Genomic DNA, 14,463 nt, shown 5'->3' with positions numbered 1-14,463 from the left:
CGGGTGTGCCTTACCTCCGCTCCGCCAGGACATTCTGCCCCCAGAACCACCCAGCTCAGCGGGCTATCCGGCGCCGGCACGCTCTATCTGAGTCCAGCACGACACACTCGTGGCCAGCAATGCAGTCGCTTGTGCGCCTATCACGCCTGGCGCAATCAGCACGGCCTGCCGGACGCTTGAGCCGTGTTGAAGAGCTACTGTGTAGCAATGCGAAGACGCATGCAGGTTGCTTGAGTGAGGATGCTTCAGGGTGCATCGCGACGGTCGGGTCAGAGGAATCAATACTAGCACTGATATAGGCCCAAATCAAGACAGACAACCGACGCTGCTTGCACTCTCGCTTTCAGGCCGATTGGACTTCAAAGAGAATACACTGGTACGATAATGACGAGACGTGAACATGCTAATGTGCCCAATAGCTAGCGAGTCTGGACCTCGAAATCGACTCGATGGACATGCTTTGCCCCAGCTTGAACTACACAAAAGGAGGTCGACGCATCCATCGCACCTCGAGCAACATCTCTCAAGAATCTTCACGCCTCACTAGAGCCGCGCCGATGAGGTCCGACAACTTGCCCTCTCCAGATCCCGTAGCTCCTTCCGCGGCGCCGACTTCTCCATCAACAACCCAAACGAATGCTCGTCTTTGAACTCATCCTGGCCACTCTTCCAACTCCACGCTCGATCCTTCTCTTCGCCATTGCTGATGCCTTGCAGTACGTTGAGCATATATTTGCCAAAGTTGGGAAGAAATCTAGACATCACGATCAGCAGAGTCCACTTGTCGGGGCTTGAGATCTTACTTGTACGCATGGAAGCTGCCACCGACCGCGAGATACAGATTGCTGAGTTTCTGATGCGGATGCTTGCACATCAACCAGTCCTCGCTAGGCGTCTGTGCGTCCCAGCAAATACGCCAGTAATCAGCCTTCTTATCCTTCGCGAACGACGGCAGAACCTTGGATGTGATGATGTTTTCAGTCTCCCACTTTATGGCCTCCGGAACTTCGTACTGGCTCTGATTTGCGGGAGGCATGGTTATCTTCCGTCCTGAGGGAGTGATGACTGTGTTGTTCAACGTCCGTTGGGAGTTAGAATACTTCAGCAATTGGTTGGATTGCGACGGAGGGATCACTTCGCCTTGGCCGCCATACACCATACAAGGCAACTTCGAGTCCGTCAGCTGGGTCACTTCTTCGGAGGATACGCGGTAATAAGCTGCAGCAATGCCCGTTGCTTGAACTTGTCCTTCAATGCGATCCTCTTCTGGAATGCCCAGGATGTCTTCCACGGGTGACAGGAGACTGCTTGTCCAAGCTCCAGTGGCGAGGATGACCCTCTCCGCCTTGAAGACTCTGCCATCCTCGGTCTTTGCTCCTTCCACCCTTCCATTCTTCTGGTCCAACAGAAATTCCGCCACTTTGCCGGTCACCCTTCTCACACCTTTCTTCTCCGCCGTCTCCAAGAATCTCCTCGTCGCACTCGCCGCATCGCACCATCCAGCCTCAGGATTGAAATACGCACTCCTGAACCCATCCGTGTCGGTATCTTTCAACACCTCCCACCTTGCCGCCAAGTTCTCCAACCCCACCCTCTCCGCCTGCGTCGACCCACGCTTCGCAAACGTCTCGAGGATACGATCGGACAGCGTACTGCCTTTCTCATCGAGCATCAACCATCCGACTTTGTGGAAACATGGACCCAGCTCGATGCTCCAGAACCAGGAGTGGATGGCTTCGCATGCGAGGTCGCAGTAGAGCGAGTTCGGATAGTCGGTGCGGATGATGCGGTTGACGTCGATGGCGGCGGCGGGATTGTGAAGTGAGGCAGCAGAGTCGAGGATTGTGATTTGTGAGGGGTTCTCGTGGGTTTGGGCGAGGTGGTAGGCGGTTGAGGTGCCGAACGTCCCGGCGCCAATGATGAGGATCGAGGAGTCCATTGCAACACTGCTTGCTTTTATGATCAGGACACGATTTACTGGTCATCAACTCGACGTATATACAGGTCGCTGGCAACCCCGCAATGCAGGATCCTTGTCAGAAGTGGAGAGGGTCGACCAGATGCACAGCGTTCAGCAAGCTTCAGTGGTCGGACCGAAGGACTGCAGAAAACTACCCGTGGGTACACAAAGAATACACGAAGAAGCTCTTGCTGACGGCTGCTCATTGTGTTCTGGCTGCATTTACGCCTCAGCGCTAGCGTCGCAGACTAGAGCAAATTAGCCTTGAAAGGCAAGGTGCGCGTCAGAGTGAGCCAAACATCGAGTTTGCAACAAGAGAAGACGCAATCGTTAAGTTGTGTTATAGGCCCGCTAAAAACAGTAATTCGAACCGATCACGAAGGATACCAATTCGACTTCTTCCACCTCTATGGTCAACATGCTGACCGGCTGTCCCAGCAAAATCCGGCATCATGCCGCCTCCTTAGAGGGTTTCCGCAATCCCTGGGGCTTCCACCGGCAATATGCGAGCTGCACGATGTTCTTCGAGTGCATGCTGCAAAGGAGGACTTTGTCGGCCAGCTTCGAGGTCGAATCGGTGGGATAATTGCGCAGGGTTGCGGTATCGAGCCAGAAAGACGAGGAGAATCATTTCGACCAGCTCGTGCCAGAGCATAGATTCGTCTCGAAGTATGCTTGCATGGTGTGCGTTGTTGCGCGGAGTTTGGAGAAGGGGTTGTCGTCGGTCGGAACGGCGAACGATGAAGTCTGGGAGACACATCAGTCAGTGGACGGATCTTCACAAGTATTGGCTAGGTCACATACCCTGCAAGATGCCCGACTTGTGAGCGAGCAGAGCGATGATGCCAAGTATCGTTGCCAAGAGGCCAAAGATCAGGGTGAAGGTTGTACCGAGCTGCATTGTGGGCGATAGATAGCTTTGAGGGGTACTGTTGTTCTTGACTGACTCGCAGAAGTTCTACGACGGGGCGTGTGTTGGTTGTTGGAGCCAAATGCACGGAGACACAACGTTCTATTGCACTGATCTTTGTCGTTGGAAAGTGTAAGCGCCGCGAAGCCGAATGAACAGCAATATCAGAACTGAATTGGCGATTTTAGGTGAGGTTATAATCTTCGAAGTGGTGAGCGAATGATGCTCCCAAGAATTGCTGCGCCTCGCAAAGGGCAAGCAGCAACGGACGGCGACGACTCGCTCCGCCCCATGCATCTTGGCAGAGGGGAAGCTCCTGAACAGCTGCCTTGGAACTCAGCGCCACAGCTAGCCTGAACGAGGAGATACTGAAGCAGTGCTAGCTCTTTGCGAAATCACGGTATAAGAGCAGCAACCTCTAGACTGTTCCAGGAATCATCATTCCGGTCATATCATTCCCCTTAGACTGCACCTTTCGAGGTTTGAGGGAATGTATTTCACTGCCAATGAACAAAACAGGAACGAAGTCTATGAGCAAGGCAAGCTCACGTTCTGCGGGTCAAGATGTAGCCGATGTTGGTCGATATCTTGTTGATGTCGTGGATTATGACAAGATAATCGCATATGGTGTCGCTGACCTTTCATCTAGAAGCTTTCTGGTGCCGCCTTGGCTGACGCTGGGCTGAGCAACCTGACACGCCCTCTCAGTTTCTTCCACCCCGATCCTGGCAGGCTGGCTCCTCATTCATGCCGAAGCCAAGAGAACATCCTCATCCAAGCCTTCTGCCGTGAATCTTGGCTTTTCTGGGGCGAAGCATCGTCGTCGTCCCTGAGGCCAAGAGTCTCTGTCCGTCGCATCATGAGCTTCAGTCCTCTGGCGCCGTCATACAGCTAGCGACCGTGCTCACGCCTCACGGTACTGAGATGGCGGAAACCCTGACCTTATTTCGTCTCCACCCAGTCATGCTTCCACTGCGGTCTACCATGTTGACAGCACTTGGTCACTGGGCCTTGCGTAGTCATGAGCATCTGAGGCTGCGAGGGGGGCTGAAGAAAATATACAACAGCTATTGTGTATTGACTGTGAGCCTGAGTAGCTCGTTCGCAGCTCTCTTATAAACAGATGCCGCCGCTTCTGCCTCCGCTGCCGACATTCCGGTCGTTCCTGGACCAATGCGAAACCGGTGCTGACGTTCCCGCTTTCAGCTTCCAAAAGGTGTAGTTCTTCACCAACATCTGAGTTGCGTTCTCCTCAGGTTTCAGGAACAATGTCACAGCACTCTTCAGTTCTGGGAGGCAAGCAGAATATCCTCAACCAATACCTTGGATCGTATGGTCCAGCGTTCACGGCCAGTGGCGACTTTGATCCGAGACCTTCGACTCCCAAGAGACAGCTTTGCTCGACGCCATGAAGTCGAATAGACAGTTAGAGTCCTCGACGCCGAGCCGTAAAGACGAATTCGAAGAGATCATGGCCGAGCTCCAGGTCTCCAGGCAGCGTACCTGCAACCGGGCCATTGGTGGTAGGAAGAAGCGGCCGTTGCGACGTGAAGTGGCGGAGAATGTAGGCTTCAACGGAGAATCGTCAATTGCCCAAACCAAAGATTGTGGACTTGATATCACTGACCTTGGAGCCTGTTGGACTTTTGAAAGATCATCGTAACCGTGAGAATGATCGTCAGGAGACCAAATGCCAAGGCGAAAATGTTGGAGAGCTGCATGATTGGGGACGCTTCCGAGCAAGGCGATGACGGTGTGCTCGGGGTGACAATTTAGAAACTGGTCAAGACTGTCGATGTAGAATAGCTGGAGATGAATGACAGTTCGATATCCAAGTTCTCTTCGTGGGGATCGAAGCTGGACTTTATGTACATTGCTCGTGGACTTCTCTCATAATCGAAGAATGATGTGGCGCTGTGTGTGTGACGGTCAGAGGACTGATCCGGAGCTTTCTGTGCCACGGGCGATGCAGGTCGTAGACTCACGTATACCTTATCTGAATGTATATTCAGGTCGGCCTACAGAGAATTTGGCCAGTAGCATGGCACCCAGCAGAGGCGCAGCGAATTAGAGACCGAGTTCCCGCCCCATGCAGCACGTATGCGTGCATGCCCAACAGACTCGCTACTGTCTTCCCTCGCCTTAATTATCATTCCGTCGCCCTGATTCTTTGGAAATGTCGACATTGGACAGCGGAGGATGGCTGCACGACTTGAGTGCAGTATGTGAAAGGGTGTCAGACCAGCATCGAGGGCCTATCCAGTATCTCTTGATGTTCTCACGCCGGCTGTGCAGTCGCCGTGGGGTCAGCCATGCTCCGTGGCGAGACGGTCTTGTCAGGCGCCGGTGACTGCAATCTGCCAGCAGCACATTTTCTAAGGAAGAGGTATCTCGCTCGGTGCGCCATCGTCGCGTAGTGGTGGCAGATAGCTTCTGCATGGAGATCGTGTCGTCCATTGATCAAGACAAGAACACACTGCCATGTGGTCTCAGTACTTCGACTTCACTTGTACATACTTTCACTAGCTCCAACTTAGTTGACAATTGCGCGACTCCGGGCTTGTGCCAAGACCAACAACAATAGCGAGCACACGTGGGAGTGTCGAAAAGAGGCTTGCTTATGCAGTGTAACAAGTTTCGCCGCGATCAACATCTTCACTTCCCACCGCCGCCATTCCACGGCCACGACCGCATCCTCACAGCTGCGGCAGTTTCCATCTCAACTCCACTGGATATCCTCCCACCTCTCCAAATGTCTCACCTCCGTAGGTCGTACCGTCTCCAACCTCGAACACCCACAATGAGGACACTCTCCTTCCAAGACGGCCTCGCAATAACTCGCACTATACTCCTTCATCACCTCCAACAACTCACTCCCATCATGAATCGCCTTCTCCTCCACACCAGGCTTGATGCGACACGTACATCTCGGTCCATCGTTCATCGTGAACTCCAGACTCAAATTCTCATCTCCACCGCTGACACTCTTTCTTATTGGACTGCTCCCACCCTCAACAGGTGATGCCGACCTCGATCTCACTGACTTCGGGCCAGTCACCACTTTCATCGCATACTTGACATCCCCCGGCTGCACTCCATCCCAAGCATAACACCTCCCATCAATGTGCATCGTCAGACTCCTCAAGTCCCTCACACTCTCTCCCAAACTTGCTCTCCAAGCATCCAACCGTTTATTGAAATCGTGAAGTCGTATGTGGTCGCGGGAATGGTAGCCGATTTTTCCGAGGTGGAAGGTATTTTCCGAGTAGAAGATGGAGAGGACTTCGGCCCGGATCCAGGCGCAGGTGAAGGATATTGCGGGTTGGTGGAGTTTGGGGTGCGTGGGGCGGCAGAGGGGTTCGACGGGGATGGGGTCGGGGAAGAGGACGAGGTCGCGCCAGATGGAGTTGCGGAGTTCGCCGGGTAGACGGGCGAGGAGGTTTGCTGTTGTCATGTTGGTGTGTGGTGTGGTTTGGATTATCTCGCGGAGGTTGTGGTGAGGTCGAGTTGTTTGTCGTGAATGTTGTGTTTTCCGGCGGTGGTGATGGCAGGTGCTTGTGCGCTACTCTTTCTTATGACGTCCGTAGTCAATCCAGGAAGGCGAATACGCAGGGCATGAATGACAACCGAAGTAATGACGAGTGATCCAGGTCTTCGCTTCCAAGGATCAAGTCTCGTATGACAGGAGAGGAAGAAAGCAGCGAACTAATGTAGATTAAAGCAGCAGAATATCGAAAGCAACAATAATGCTAGGAGAAGGGCACAGAGATCTTACTTGTAAGCGGAGGAAGAGAAGAAGAGAATAATTGAGTCGCAAACGACAACTCGGTGTCACCTCCGCAAAGCGCAGCTGCCAGCCTGCCATGTGGCGTGTGCGCACGCTGTTTCTCCGATGCAGCAGGGATCCCTTGCAGCGCTGCGAGATCTACCGAAGTCTGGAACGAAATGACAATCGGATCTGGTGCGATGTCGCTGATGACGGGCTCACTCTCGCTCAGCGGAAGATGGAATCTGCCTTCGACAGCGGATTGGCAGTCTCTGGCAGGCTACTCAAGAGGACCGTTGCTTAAGTGCGCGCTGAAAGAGCCAGCTCTCACGCCGATTTTGGGCATATCCAGATGGCCTAGTCCCTCAGGTACACTTAAACGCAGGTGACTGCATGTCGGGGAATGTCGCAAACTTGAACTGCGCAATCTCGGAGAGAAGTGCGAATGTCGTTGGAAGCGGGAGTCTTGGCGGTGGCACCGGCTAAAGTCGATTTCATGGCGGTATACTTCGACAATCTCAGCTGTAAGGTATTTCGATGCAGTTTGACATCACTGAGAACATTACAGAAAGCATGGAGTCATCGAGCTGGTGTCCATCGATCATTCTACCTCAATTCCTCTACGACGACCCATCCAACACCATCCTCCTAACCCACTGATGCCCCTCCACCTCCCCGTCCGTCTTCCTCATCTTCTCCTGAAACAAATGCTTCGTATAATACTTATACAACCAATCGCTCGCGCCGTTATACGTGATCGAATGATCACTATCCGTAAACGCCATCATACTCATCTGATCCGGACCCACGCCCGATCCGACCAGCAAATCTGCCAACGCCGCCGAATTCTGATAATGAACGTTGTCGTCACCAGTTCCATGCGCAATCAGGAACCCGCCCCTCGCGTTCGCGAATCCAGTCGCGTTCCGAACCGCCGTCTCGTTGTATCCCGCTTCGTTCTGCGAGAAGGTCTGCATGTATCGCTCCGTGTACATGCTGTCGTAGAAGCGCCAGTCTGTGACTGGGGCGGCGATGAGAGCGAAGGAGAAGACGTCCGAGTCGGCTTCGAGGACTTTGGCAGAGAGGTAGCCACCAAAGGAATGTCCGTAAATCCCCACCCTCTCGGCGTCGAGGAAGGAGTGCATAGAGAGTAGTTCTTTGGCCGCCCAGATTTGGTCTTGAGCTTCCAGACGTCCCAAGTGGTCTGTGACGGCGGACCGGAACGCACGACCTTTGAAGCCCGTGCCGCGGTTGTCGATGGTGTAGGTAATGTACTCGAGTTCCGGGTCGGAGGCGATGTACGCGCGCCAGGTGAGGGTTTGGAAGCGTTTGCTGACTTCTTGAGCGTTGGGGCCGCCATAGGGAGTGAAGAGGACGGGATACTGCTTTGTCGGGTCGAAGTTGGGAGGCAGGCGTTGCATGACGTTGAGGGTGAAGTTGGAGGAGGGGAGCGGGAGCTCGAAGTAGGTGATGTTCGGGAGGTGGAGGGAGGAGATGTTCTGCAGGAGAGCAGAGTTGGAGACGAGAGTGGAGAGCGGGGTGGTGGAGTTGAGTGAGTAGACTTCTTGGTAGGGCACGTCGGGGCCTTGGTAGGAGAGGATGTAGTAGTCGCCTGCGGAGGAGAAGGAGGCGGACCAGTGGCCGGGGATGGTGTCGTCGACGAGAGCGGTCTTTTCGCCGGTGGCGTAATTGATGGAGTAGAGATGGCGCTCTGTTGAGTGGTGCTCGGTGCTGAGGTAGTAGACGAGGCTGCGGGCGGTGTCAACTTTCAGCATCGCCGTGACTTCCCACTCTCCTTTGGTGATGGGGATGGCATCGCCACCCGCCACAGGGTATAAATAAATGTGATTCCAGCCGCTCTCGTCGGAAAGGTCGAGGTAGAAGTCACCGGTGGAATTGGCGACACGGCCGACATAAGCCATGACCGCATTATTCTCAAGCCAGCCATCCGTACCATCGCGCTCGCGGACGACCTCCGATGAGCCAGTGGTTGGATTCACCAAGACGTGCTTGTCCAAACGCTGAATGCGATTGAACACTCGATAAATCACACCGGAGTGGCCTTCGGTCATCCAGGTGACCTCGCCGATGACGGTGTCGTTCGATGCGAAAGCAGTGATTGGGACGTTGGTGTACTCCATTGTGGACATGTCGAGCATGTTCATCTCCACTGTTGGGTTCGTGGTGCCCACCTTGGGATATCTCAAATCCAGCTCGCGAGGGTATGGCGGGGCGACTTCAGAGTCATCCATGTAGTACGGGAAGGTGAACGTCCCCACGCCAGTCTCGTTCGCGCTGAGGAAAGCAGCATATTTTCCATCCGGAGAGAACCAGAGAGCGGACCTTCCACCAAAGATCTCCTCTTCGTAGACCCAGTCCGGCACAGCGTGGAACATGTCCGGACCACCATCATCGGTGATCTGTGTGACCTTACTGTCATTGCCATAGATGTACAGATTGTTCCCACGAACGAGCGCAATCGCGCCGCCTGCTGGAGCGAACTCGGCATATTGAATATCTCCGACCTGACCCTCTACCAAAGGTGTTGTCTCCCCACTTTGCACATCCTGAATGAGATAGTCGGCAAAGTACGAATGCCGATATTGCTTGGTGTAGTTCACAGCCCACAGAACCCTCTCTTGATCTGGTGAGATCCAGTACTCGTGGTAGTCTTCGGGGACCTTTGCTGCATCGATGAAGACATTGCTGTCGCCGGTGACGATGTTCTCCAAGACAAGAGCTCCATCGTCGTTGGTGGTGATGTATTGTCCGTCTTGCTCGCCAGAGATCCAGTCTACGTCTTTGGGAGCGGTCGGTCGGTACAGTGCTGTCGGAGTAGTGACGTTGTATGTGAGGAGCGTCTCGCCATTCCCAAGAGGTTGACGGGGTTGACGGGGTGGATCAATAGCTATCGTCAATGGCAGCAGTAAGCTCAAAGAGAGGATGTTCGAGAGCGCCATCTTGCGTGACTGTACTCGAGAAGGACATCAAGGGGACTGCAGACCTACCTGCTTGTATACTCTTCTGTGTGCTCCATACCTGCCCTATCGAGATATCGTGCCACAGCAAAAGAATGCAACGCCGTCGTCAAGTGACGCACGGCGATCTGCTCCATTGGGAAGGTGGTCTCGGGCTTGGTTGTGGAGACGGCGGCGGTGTAGTGCTGGCCAAGCTTCTTGGAGAGACGATGGGAGCTTGAAGCGGTATGAACTCACTTGGCAGAAGGGACGTTGATCTTCGGCTCATTCAGGCCGGAGGATGTGGTTTAGCGTCACGCCAAGGAGGACGTGAGGGAGCTCACTCACCTTACCTTACTGTATCCTTTCGTCCAAACATCACTTTTCGTGGCGAATTGGCCCTTGCATGGAAGACCTCTGCGATCGCATAGGCGCTATGAGATTTCGAAGAAAATGCCAGCCTGAATTCGATCAAGCGAGCCGCCGCACTTGCTCCTCCGAAGGGCTGATGAGCAAAGTGATTACTGCCCATATTCAGAAGATAACGTCGTCAGAACAAAACCGCCAACCTGGAGCCAGAGAACGTGGTGGCGATGAGCCATATACTGGTCGTTGGCCATGTCGAGAGTCAAGCGGTGGGCTGAGCCACGCACTTTTGGGAGAAGGCATTGAGGAAGGACGAACTCTTGTCGAGAAGCCGCTCAGAAAGATTGGCACAGGCCGACGATATCTTACTGCTCCGCAGTAGTGCGCGATCCATCTCTCGGCGGGAATAGACGAGTTCTCCATCGCTTGGCTGTCTGCCGCTCCATGCTCGGCCTTCAGAGGCTGTAGTCGGCACGGCGAATGCGTAGTAGGTTTCTTCATCTCGGTTGGCAACTACCTTCTCGAGTTCTTCTACTCACGGTCACCGCTCACTTCGATTTGTCGCCTGCATTGTCGAGGGGGAAATTCTCATCATCCATGGACGTGCCGTTGATGTTGTGCAAGGATGCTCAACGGCAAGGTCCGCCGCTAAAATCTTCCATGCTTCAGGCGAGATTGCTTGATTGCTCCCTGCCGTGTTGTCGTCTCTACTTCCTCTTCTTCATCAAAGCGGCCATCTCTCATGACAAGCGACCCGTCATCGTCCGCGAGAGTCGTGAATGCAGCGTGGGTAAGCCGGTGCGCATCTGGGGCCTTGCTGGAGATGAGTCGGATCACAAAACGAGGAGCTGACTTTCTCACGATATTATGCTTCACTCGGCTCTGACGGCGGCGAAATGGTCAATTGCTCGACGATAAAGAAGATATTGGCAAGGCATCTGATACTGCTTTGAACCTCCGTGCTGATCAACTTCCCTTCAGCCTGCGGAACATGCTCCTCGACACCGGCGATACAGCAGTCGACACAACCATCAACCACCCCCTTCTTTCCATGTCTTCTCATTTCTCCTATCCCCGCCTCCCGCTCACAAATCACAATAGCTATCTCCCGGCCACTCCGGTCTCTGGCGCAAACAGCAAGCACTGTCCACTGCAGCACAGGCGTTGTGGTAAATGAACCCGTACCCCCCAGACGCGAGATCCAAGTCCTTCCAGACTGTAAAGTACCACCGAAGGTCAGTTGACCGTGTGGAAACGAAGGCGGGAGCATGTCAGGGTGTCTTACAGCAGCAGACTTCTTGGCCAGGGCAGTCGTCTCGGGTATGGCAGCCTTGTGCATTGGCGGTAGCTGCAAGGCCAAGGGTGAGCAGGGCGAGGAGGGCGAGGTGGTAAGGCATGGTTCGGGATTTGGTTCGAGCTTGCGATGGTTGCTGAGGATGGCTTCCTGGGTTTGCAAACAGAGAAAGGAGGTCTCTGGAGATTGAAGGGTATAGAACTTTGGCCCAAACGTTGCACGCAGCTAACATAGGATCGACGAAGAACGGCAAAGACCACTCTTTAACGACTACAAAAGTCGCACCAGAATCCTCCACCGGTTTCCGAGCACAACAGGCAGTGCAGTACTGTACAACACACCATCCCAGAATTCCATCTTCCGCAAGCTACCACATCAACGCCAGCGTGCCGACGTGCTCGGGTCCCTCCTTTCCTCCTCCTCCTCTTCATCGCTGCTCACCACTCACAAGTCGCAACAACTACGCCCAGACGCGAAGCCCGACAATTGGCCTTTGCAGCAATCGCTTTCCACGCCATCACAAAATGTGTAGATGTCGCACATTCTGGTATCGTAATTCTGGACAGCTGAGAGGGGTTTCAAAAAGGTCAGCATACCATTGCGATAGTTTGGCATGCGCCAGGAGCTGGGCCTCTTACTGCAGCAGACTTCTTGTCCAGGACAGTCGTCTCGAGTGGTGCAGATCTGGGCGCTAGCTGCTACGACGAGGCCAAGGAAGACGAGAGCGAGGATGGTCGACATGGCGATGCTCAGAGACCTGGTGTGATGTGTGTGTGCTAGCCTGGTAACCGTTGACTCGATGTTTCGAGGTTGCAAATTTATCAATCTCAGGATTCTACAATGGAAAGAAGCCAGTCTTAAAAACTATCGCAGTCGCATCGTATGGTTTCAACGGGCTACACGCACAAGGGCTATCCAGCACCGCAATCAATCGATCCGGAGACTCATGCTCCGCGTGCTCCGCGTCCTCCGCGAACCTCCTTCAGCCCTTCCCGGCGGCCTCCATCCTTCCTCCTCAACCACGCTCACAAATCGCACGAACTCCGCCCGTACGCCCACCCTTCTAACTCGCCCTTGCAGCACTCGCCTCCCACACCAGCGCACAGACTGTAGGAAACGTAACCACCCGCTGCCGCACCGGGGGACAGCCAGACTGAGGAGAAACGTAGGTGTTAGTTTGTGTATCAGTCGAAAATGGCTCATGTGAGGAGTAAGTGCGCTCACCGCAGCAGACTTCTTGTCCTGGACAGTCGTCGCGGGTGGTGCAAGTCTCGGCGCTGGTGGCTGCGAAGAGACAAAAGGCGAGAAGCGCGAGGAGGATCGACATTTTTGTTGGACTTGGAACTTTGGGGAGGCGGATGTTGCTGGGACGAGAAAGATCGGCGATTCGATGAGGGCTTGATGATCTGATGCTTTTTAGTTGACGACCGTTCAGCGAAGGCCAGTCTTATACCACCGAAGGTCGTACTGGAAGTTTCCTTTCGTTCAGGGAGCACAACGGATGTGCGATTGACCGGTCCGGAGGCCCATGTTCCGCTACCTACAATAGAGGCCAATAGAGGCCACGGTGTGCTCACAAGCACAGGCGGGCAAGTGGTATGTGTCGCAATTAGTCGATAAGCGTCCTCGAGGCGGCATTCGACAAGCAATGAGGCTAAGCAACAAGGAAGCTGGATCCCGGCCAGGCGTGTAAGGCGTTCGTTCCACAGGTCGCTCCGTCTACGCAACGACAGGCTGCGGAGTGAGCGAATCACTCCGGCACCACATACTCCCTCGCTCCTTCCGTACTGAACAGCACAACACTCATCTCCGCCTTCTCCTCCGCACTGATCCTCTCCACAAATCTCCTCAACGCCGCCAATGTCGCCGCACCACAAGGCCCAGCACTCACACCCAAGCCCTTCAACTCTTCGACCGCATCATGCGCCTCATTCTCCCCTACAATGACGGCATCACTCACTCCATCCCGCAAGACCGACCACGCCAACGCACTCGTCGTACCGCAGTTCATTCCCGCCATGATCGTTTCACCTGTTACGATCGGAGTCGGGTAGCCGATATGGAGCGACTCTTTGAAGGACGGCGCGGCAATGGGTTCAACGGTCACAATGCGATTGGATGTGTTGGCGGAGGTATAGTGAGCCACGACGGAATGCGCCCAGGATCCGACGCCGACGGAGACGAAGAATGTGTTCGGATTTTCGGGAGTGATGGCAGCGACTTGGCGGTCGGTCTCGGTGAGCATGGTTGCGTAGCCTTCTGTTACCCACTGTTTGGTGAGTCGATTCAGCGCTTTCTCCCATCGAAACGTAACACACGCATGGGGGAGCTTACCTTCGGAATCTGCTCATAGCCCTCCCAGCTGGTATCCATCACCAGTAACGCACCGCTGCGCTCAGAGTCCTCCAATGCCGCAGCAATTGAATCATCGTAAGTCCCTTCCTTTAGGACTTTGACTTCCGCCCCTTCGCCACGGAGAAGGTTCTGCATATACTCGCTCATGAACCCCGGCACGTAAATGGTCACCGAAAGGTTGAGGATCTTACCCATTCGCGCACATGCCCGACCCCAATTGCCCTCAGAGCAGAGCACCAGCCTCACATCCTTCTCCGTTGGCCTGAGTGCCTGCTTGACATCCTCTAGCGAAGCATCATTGGGTAGAGCAAGCTCCTGACAAATCGCTCGATGGATCGCCCAACTCGCGCCGAGAATCTTGAAAGCAGGTAGAGCGAATCGAGTGGACTCGTCTTTGAGGAAGACGTATTTGAGACCTAGTTCTTCGGCTATGGAGGACAGATTGTGGAGGCTTGTTTCGTTGTAGTCGGGTAACGTGCGATGAAAGGCCTCGACGGATGGGTTGAGAGAGGATGTTGAGGAAGATGGAGAAGCGTGGTGAGGATTGTGGAGGATGTAGGGACGAGCGTAGGAGGTTCTCGAGTCCAGATGCTGGACGGTGTAGGATGACATCTTGCTGATTTCTGCACCAAACTCGAGGGTAATGAATCGACGGAGGAGGGATGGAGAAGATGCAGACGGAAGAATTGAACGGAGTCAGATGTAGTCGAGAATGGAAGATCCGTCAGCCTACCGGTAAGAGATGCCTCCAAAGGTTAGAACGAGCCGCCCTACGAAGTACACCTTGGCCGTGGCCGTTGTTCGCAGAGGGCTTCTCTTGAGTCGTGACGGCAATACCATGCAATGGACGATATC

At 54.2% G+C, this 14,463-nt stretch overlaps 5 protein-coding genes across 5 annotated transcripts; all 5 read right to left on the bottom strand.

Moving 5' to 3' along the window:
* Window positions 1-543: 543 nt before the first annotated feature.
* Window positions 544-1,939, bottom strand: MYCGRDRAFT_43740 (uncharacterized protein; the record flags this gene model as incomplete). The annotated part of the gene is made up of 2 exons (XM_003851447.1): window positions 544-754; window positions 804-1,939. 2 exons carry the CDS (start codon window positions 1,937-1,939, stop codon window positions 544-546), a joined length of 1,347 nt encoding a protein of 448 aa, XP_003851495.1.
* A 3,209-nt stretch (window positions 1,940-5,148) lies between these two features.
* MYCGRDRAFT_109856 (uncharacterized protein) lies at window positions 5,149-6,618 on the bottom strand (the record flags this gene model as incomplete). Its single annotated transcript, XM_003851446.1, has 2 exons — window positions 5,149-5,220; window positions 5,632-6,618. 2 exons carry the CDS (start codon window positions 6,322-6,324, stop codon window positions 5,149-5,151), a joined length of 765 nt encoding a protein of 254 aa, XP_003851494.1.
* A 638-nt stretch (window positions 6,619-7,256) lies between these two features.
* Window positions 7,257-9,596, bottom strand: MYCGRDRAFT_43499 (uncharacterized protein; the record flags this gene model as incomplete). The annotated part of the gene is made up of 1 exon (XM_003851445.1): window positions 7,257-9,596. The coding sequence occupies one exon, from the start codon at window positions 9,594-9,596 to the stop codon at window positions 7,257-7,259; it is 2,340 nt and encodes a 779-aa protein (XP_003851493.1).
* Window positions 9,597-12,331: 2,735 nt separating this feature from the next.
* Window positions 12,332-12,956, bottom strand: MYCGRDRAFT_81208 (uncharacterized protein; the record flags this gene model as incomplete). The annotated part of the gene is made up of 3 exons (XM_003851444.1): window positions 12,332-12,406; window positions 12,478-12,659; window positions 12,722-12,956. Coding segments are annotated over 2 exons (178 nt in total), but the record flags the coding sequence as incomplete, so codon positions are not given.
* A 47-nt stretch (window positions 12,957-13,003) lies between these two features.
* On the bottom strand, window positions 13,004-14,220 carry MYCGRDRAFT_43667 (uncharacterized protein; the record flags this gene model as incomplete). The annotated part of the gene is made up of 2 exons (XM_003851443.1): window positions 13,004-13,522; window positions 13,588-14,220. The coding sequence occupies 2 exons, from the start codon at window positions 14,218-14,220 to the stop codon at window positions 13,004-13,006; spliced, it is 1,152 nt and encodes a 383-aa protein (XP_003851491.1).
* Window positions 14,221-14,463: the final 243 nt, after the last annotated feature.

The sequence above is a fragment of the Zymoseptoria tritici genome, chromosome 6 (assembly GCF_000219625.1).
Source record: "Zymoseptoria tritici IPO323 chromosome 6, whole genome shotgun sequence".
NCBI lineage: Eukaryota > Fungi > Ascomycota > Dothideomycetes > Mycosphaerellales > Mycosphaerellaceae > Zymoseptoria > Zymoseptoria tritici.
The sequence above is the reverse complement of the archived record's forward strand: the minus strand, read 5'-3'. Positions and strand labels throughout refer to the sequence as shown.